Source organism: Phalaenopsis equestris, unplaced genomic scaffold (assembly GCF_001263595.1).
Source record: "Phalaenopsis equestris unplaced genomic scaffold, ASM126359v1 Scaffold000140, whole genome shotgun sequence".
Taxonomy (NCBI): domain Eukaryota; kingdom Viridiplantae; phylum Streptophyta; class Magnoliopsida; order Asparagales; family Orchidaceae; genus Phalaenopsis; species Phalaenopsis equestris.
The window spans coordinates 456,021-463,730 of NW_018164582.1; the positions used below are offsets into that span (position 1 = coordinate 456,021).

Genomic DNA, 7,710 nt, shown 5'->3' on the forward strand with positions numbered 1-7,710 from the left:
TATATATATATTTATATATATATATATATGTGTGCCGCATAATCAGATTAGTTGGTCGGATATCTGCTTGTCACTTGTAAGTCCCCTCTGGTCTAAGGTTCGATTGCCCCTGAGTGCAGGGTGTGGTACTCAAATTATAGGCGCATGAGAGATGACCGGAGCGGATATCATAGCCTCCTCCGGCCATTCCTTATATATATATATATATATATATAAATTTGATATTTACAATTATATCTCTGAAGTTCTAAATCTATGCATGAAAAGTTGCTTTCATTTCTTCCAATTTAACAAAACTAATATTTTAGATGTCATAACAAAGATTCGAGCATTACATAAACTGATATTCTAGTTTCAATTCCGCCTTAAATTCTACCCATATGCTGCCAAGCAAAAACCAGATATCTCAAACTCATGTCTTGTTACAAAACGATGAATTCAGGAGCTTGCGTGCTACTCTAGAGTTTGAAAGAGAGAGAGAGAGAGAGCAAACTAATTGCAGAGAGAACAAAGCGCCATTAATTCAAAATGGCAAGCAAGTATATGGACACTTGGATGCATTGTTGATCACAAAATGAAACAATACTTGTGTGTTTACACCAAGTCTTTGTTGATTTTGTGTTCTCATGTTTCATTTTCTACTGTAAAAGTTAGTTTAAAATTTTCTTTTTTGAACTAGATTTGCTTGGCCCAGAAATCGCAATGGTTTATCTTGTAAATGCTGCGTATAGGAATGGTCTGTTTGGCTTAAAATAACTAGAGCTAATTAATGTTTGAAAAAATCTCTTGATCTGATTAGTTTGTGGAAAGAGTTGTTACGACCATCACACATCTAGAATTATCCTTGCCTTCTACATTTCTTTTTTTTTTTTTTTTTTTGAAAGAATGGTTGACGGACGGAATTGCCAACCAATCCCTTTGGGATTCAACAGCATCGCTGGGTAGCGCGAGCCAGAACCCTATGAGCCAACTCATTCAAGGACCTCCTCCTTTTAGGCAACAGTCGCCTCTAGAGTTGAACCCCAGACCAGAGCGAACTTACATTGTCAAAGCGATTGCTGTAACAACTGACCTTGCCTTTTAGTTATTGTATATTATTATACTAAGCTATATCTTTAAACTATTAAATTAATTATATTTTCTTAGAGATATAAAGAGAGAGGAGAGATAGAGAGATAGAGAGAGATTTTTATTTTATGTTTTGGGAAAAAAAGGGAGAATTTAATCTTCTTAGCAAAGAATAATATGGCTATATAATGAAATAAGTATAGGAATCCAAGAATTTAATATAGAAAATTTATAAAGAAAAAAAATCATGATATTCGCCGAATAGGAACAACTTATATAGGTAGTTGCCATAAGTTACAATGAAGCCCTCTTCTCATAATTTGAAGAAGAAATCATGAAATATAATATTACTCACATCTTCAATATTGGCACCTATTGAGGTTAATGGAGTAGATGAACGTGACTAAGGGCCTATTTGGGGCAGCTTAAATGTGCGGCGGCGTTTTTAAAAACGCCGCCCTAGTGTTTGGATATCGCGTTTTACATGCGTTTTTGGAAACAACTTTTTTATATTATATTACACGCGGATCGCGGGTATATCCCCGCGATCTGCGTTTGGGCTCCATTTTTTACTCCGCTACCCTCCTAAGCCCGCAGCCGACCTTCCTTCGAACATTTGGCGTCGATCTCGCCTCCGTCGCTCCGCAGGTAACAAAACTCTTTCCTTGCTCGGCTCCTCCCTCCTTTCCCCCATTTTGCCGAGAGATCTAAGATTTTTGGCAAGAAATTTCACTCGATCCATCTGTTTGGAATTGTTTGGTGGCTAAAACCTAGATCTGTTCTGAATATGCAAGTAGCGGCGGTAAAAATATAGATCCACTGTTTTTGTGATATGTTTGAAGCATCCAAAGAGTTTTCTTCTCCATTCCCCATCCCAACCTTTCTTCGAACAATGCATATTCGTATTAACCGAAATTTTTTTTTTCGAGTTTTTTTCATATGGTCTCCATGCTATTCAAAGTTACTGATTTTAGGGTATTTGTTGAGGCTAGAAGATATTGATGCAATGCTTTGTTCCATGCGATTTGATTCTTTTAGGGTATTTGTTGAGGCTATAAGATATATATGCAATGCTCTGTTCCCTGCGATTTGGTATTAAAGTTGCTTTATATTTTATTTTTTATGAGGATATGTGAACTATTATCTATGAATATGTAGAAGATATGGGGTAGGATAAATATAATCGTGTTTATGTGAAGAATATTGTATGTGCTTTGCAATAACAATGATATTCAACAAAGTCAAATGGCATAGTGCAAATAACAATTGATTTTGGATTGCCTACTATTTCTAAAATGGAGTGTATTGCATTTATTGAACAAAAAATGGAGCTTTTGTTGTCGGCTTGTTTGTGCAAAATGGAGTGTATTACATATCTTTGATATTCTTTGGGCCATGTTTTCTGACTTTCTTCAACAAGGCACATAATTTCTTAGAAGTCAGTACTGTTTTTGGAACCATTCTATTTTAATTACGAAGATTTACATAAACTTCGGTTTTTACATATATGTCATCTTACCTATGCATTAGAAGGTGTATTTTACTTTTTTTAAAGTAAATATAGTTATAGTTTTTATGTGATTTGAAAGATTAGGATGATATTATTGTTATCTCTTGCATGTGTGGTTTTGCAACAAAGAAAGTTTGGGTGATAATTATTTTAGAGCTCTCACGTTATGTTTATGCAAATAATTTGCACTGGTTCAATGAATATTCTATTACTGAGATGGTGATAAGCATGTTTACTTCAATGAAGGTGTCAGATATTATGCAACTCAGTAATTTTTGCTTCGATGAGAACCCTGTCTTTACTTGTATGAAAGAAAATTGACTATCTTATTATGGCATATCCAATACATTGTTGTTGAAGCAGGTTTTCCAAGTATGTTTTTTAACAAGCTATGATGATGCTAGTTGGGTTGTTGGTTTAAAATTAGAAAGTTGGGTGAAGATAATATGCTTTATGGTTTATGGTCTTTTGGGTTGTCTTTGCTAGCATTGGTTTAGAATTTCTAATATGCTCTGTGTTCCAAAGTTCAATTGGTGATTACTCAAATATAGTGGTACTATAAAAATAGAGAAAAATAAAAAGAAAAGGTCTCATAAATGATGGTTATATGAAAAGCACATTTATGTTTCACCCATAGACTGATATATATTTTAATTCATTATATTTTTTGAATTTTGTTTTACATAAGCATATTCCATATCTTAAGTGTCTCATTTTCAGTCATAATGTCATCTTACCATCCGTTGATAAGACAGTAAAAGATGAGTAAATCTAAGGACTCTGGTTCATCGGCTATGTGGGACAAGGAGGCTACTAATATTTTTTGTGATCTATGCGTGAGGGAAGTCGAATTGGGAAATCGACCTACAACTTTTTTTAATAAAGAAGGTTGGCATAATATCACAATTAAATTCAAAGAAATAACTGGAAGAGATTACGATATGATGAAACTAAAGAACAAATGGGATCAATTAAAGAATGACTGGAAACTCTGGAAAGAGCTTAAAAGGGGATCAACTGGATTGGGATGGGATCCAGTAAAGCGGACAATTGATGCACCTGAGGAATCGTGGGCAGAAAAGTTAGCGATAATAATATCACCAATTAAAGTTAATTTTAGAGACATATGTTTGGAATATTAATTAGAATTTTTTTTTGTGATTTCAGGTTGTACCAGGGCCAAAAAAAATCAAATTTAATGGAATTGAACCAGCTTTGGAGGAGAAGTTGGATGTCATGTTTACTGGTGTTGTAGCAACAAGAACCCATTTTTTCACCCCTAATGATCAGGTTGTTACAAACCTATCAGAGGATATAGAGACAGAGCATATAGGTGATTCAAGAGAAGGTCCGAGCCAAATCAACACGGATATCCAATCCACTGGTGGAACAAAGCGCCCCCGACCTGCCAAAAATAAAAAAAAAAAATAAAAAAAGAGTTGCATTTGTTAGAGGTTCTATTGAGACATTGATTGAAATTTCCAAAAATAATTCCAAAACTACGAAGGACAGCACAATTCAAGAGTGTCTTAAGATCCTTAATACATATCCTGACATTAAGGAAGACCAGGATATGTATGTTAAGTACGTCAAGTTGCTAGGAAACTCTACCCGGAGGCAGTTCTTCGAGACTTTAGACCCATAATTTTGTCTTCCTTACTTGTGTTCTTTTATGAAAGATTGAATGCCATATATGTAACTTCATTGACTATTTGTTTGATGGACGCTTGCTGTCTTATTCGCTTGCTATCTTATTTTCTATTTATGTGGTGTACTCGTTATGCGTATTGTATTTCTTTCATCCTTCAATATCTTAGCTACATATCGAACTTTGATGTTTACATATGCAAATATTAATGAAATGTGCGGCATGTATGCAACTTTCTTCATATTTATTTTGCATGAAGTCAAATTTACATGCACTTAATCTTTGTATACTATTTACTGATATTACATAACTATTTGCTATCTGGTTTAAAAGTCTACCTTTCTTCCAGATTTTATATTATGGAGGAAGGACAAATTAATCAAATTCGCGTTGTTACTCTCACCCTTACGTTGTTATACCATTACTACAACACATATGTTGATCGAAACCCATGCATGACATCCAACAATATTGGAGATAGATGAATCAGAGAGTTATTGCGTGGCCACCCAACACGTTTTGCAAATATGTTTCGTATGACAAAAGTCATTTTCCTTGACCTCCTAAATGAACTTCGGACCCTCCACGGACTTCAAGGATCATCAAGAACAACATCTAGAGAGATGTTGGCAATAACACTCTACATTTTGACCCAGAATGAATTGATGAGAGGAGCTATGGAACGGTTTCAACATTCATCCGAAACCATAAGTAGATATTTCTCAGCTGGGTTGAATGCACTGGTGAGTCTGGCTCGTCAAATAGTCAAACCTGAGGACCCAACATTTCAGTACATTCCCACACATATTGCGATGACCCTCGTTATATGTCGTTCTTTAAGGCGCTTCCCATATTTAAATGTTAGTTAATCAAATTTCATATCAAATTTCATATACATGATCTTATTATTGATTAATTCATTCATAGCAGGATTGTATCGGAGCTATTGATGGAACGCATGTCGACGCACGTCTTTCTAGCAAAGAGAAAGTTGCATACATTGGACGATGCGGATCACTAACACAAAATATAATGATTGTCTGTGATTTCAATATGTGTTTGTCATATGTTATGGCTGGATGAGAAGGTAGCGCACACGACAACCGCGTTTTCAAGTTTGCTAATAGCAACATAAAATATGGTTTCCCTTATCCACTACCAGGTATGACAATCGTTCAGATCTTTTAACCATCCAAATTACTTCAAAATTTCTAAATGAAAGAAACCCTTACTTAGGTAAGTACTACTTAGTAGATGCCGGGTATCCTATGAAAAAGGGATATTTGAAGCCATATCCATATACAAAATATCATATACCTAATTTCGAGAGATCGAGCGAGGTTGCACGAGGAAAGAAAGAAATGTTTAACAAAAGACATTCATCCTTGCGTGGTGTGATCGAGAGATCGTTCGGGGTTTGGAAGAAGAAATGGGTAATTCTGCGTGATATGTCAATCTATCCATTTACAAAACAAGTCCAGATTTAAATTGTAGTGGCAACAATGGTACCACAACTTCATTAGACGACATCATTCCAGGACAGATGCAGAGTTTGTCGTTATAGAAGAAGCTTCATTGCAAATACGACCTGAGGCATTTAAATACCACGTTGGACGTTCCATCCCACAAATCGATATAGATTCACCTGAGTCACAAACCCCAGATGGTGAAGGCGCTTCAGAGATGGCGGGTTTGAGAGAGAAAATAGAAAATGACATAAGCCAAGGCATTTAGATTTGATTACATATTATGTCTTTCGATTATGTTTAATTATTTTCGTCATATTAAAATCATGTCATTGTTTTAATGAATGAATTGCTCATTTTTTGAGCTTATACTGCTATAGAGAGAGAAGGGGAGGGAGATTAATTAGCAATCATAACACATCTTTTGGATAATGGCTGCACTAATTACATTTTAACTGCTTCAACTGCTAATTTCTAGAGCTTTTATTGCTATAATAAGCACATATGGTGTCCTCTAATTAATGAGATACTAACAGAAAACTAAATCATAAGTTATTTCTTGACCACATCTTCTTACTCTCCAAACTCTCTTCCTTTGTTTTCTCTAGCCTTCTTATGTCCCAAGCTTGCATTATTGTGCATCAATGCCTCTGAAACTATATTAATTGGTATTTAAGGAATAAATTTACATACAATGAAATGACACATATGCTTTGCTCAAAATCATGTCTTCATGAATATGGTATTTAAATTTTGAGAATTTTTATCTTTAATATGAATGGGGCATTTCGAGCTATTGAAAATTTTGGAACAAACTTTGTAAGTAAGTTGTTTTCCTTCAGAGTATGGAATCACTTCAGAGTTTGGAATCAGTTGTTGGCATGAAACCTATCTCGGACAGTTTTTTTTATAGAATATTTTGATGAAATTTTGTTGGCATGAATGGGTATTTGCAGTTAGATGGGATGAATCATTGAAGGATCATTTACAATAACTTGACTTATATGTTGTGGCTTCTATATTAAGGTTTATTTCAATTATTTAATATAGGTATTAGATATGTTAATACATAAGAATCACATGGGGCATTTCGAGCTGTTCATTGTTGAATAAATGGAGGTATTGGAAGGAAGTGAAAGCCATGGCTTCGAGGTGGTTCCTCGAGGATTGGTTTTGGTGGTCTTTGAAGCTTGCGGTGGCTGTGATGGAGCCTTCTTTCCCAGCTAGAGTTTGATATGCTTTCACATGTATAATTTTTAGAAATGGTTGCCTTTCAATATGCTGGAATTATATGGTTGCCATGGCTTCAGATTGCTTGGGGCACATTGTTTAATTTCAGTTATCTGTATGCTACCACTCATGTTGTCATTTGTTTGTATGAAATTTTTTCTTTTGGACCACATTTGCTTGGGGTACACTGTTTTCTTTTGCACCACATTTAATTTCAGTTAATTTCAGTAATCTGTATGCTACCACTCCTATTGTTTCAGATTGATGGAGCACACTGTTTAATTTCAGTTTTGGTAAAGGATGCTATTTTTTTATCCTATTACTAAAGTTATTTCATTTTCCTTTTATTAATACTAAGTGTTAGATGTGCAAAGACATAGGAATTGAGTGCTATGTCTGTCAATCTTCCTCTCCCCCTCTCCATATATGTTTGTCGCGAGAAAGCAGCTTGGATATGTATTTGTGGCTTGGGCGTAAAAATGTGGCTTTATTTGGTCAGCTACACATGTGGATACTTGGTTATTTCTTTTAAGAACTGCAAATGGAAATTTCTTTGTAAAGTAGCATGGATATGAATAGTTATAATGCTATGTATTTACCTTATGAATGGAAATTTGTTTATAATCTGGGTTTCTGAATGGAGTTGGAAATCCACCTTATAATGCTATGTATGTTGCTTGGATGGCCCTATACGTTAAGGGAAACCGCTACTATGGTATGGTTATGTATGGAAGTCACACTTTAGTGTTTGCATTTATGTCTCTTTAGCTATATATTGGAAGGCAAAC

General features: G+C 34.9%; 1 protein-coding gene across 1 annotated transcript in view; it reads left to right on the top strand.

The window, feature by feature from the left end:
• Positions 1 to 3,519: 3,519 nt before the first annotated feature.
• LOC110021693 (L10-interacting MYB domain-containing protein-like) overlaps positions 3,520 to 7,710 on the top strand; it is a 5,863-nt gene continuing 1,672 nt past the window's right edge. Inside the window, exons 1-2 of the mRNA XM_020720286.1 lie at positions 3,520 to 3,651; positions 3,746 to 3,868. Of these exons, the coding sequence (XP_020575945.1) occupies positions 3,520 to 3,651; positions 3,746 to 3,868 (255 nt within the window). The remainder of the gene's footprint in view (positions 3,652 to 3,745; positions 3,869 to 7,710) is intronic.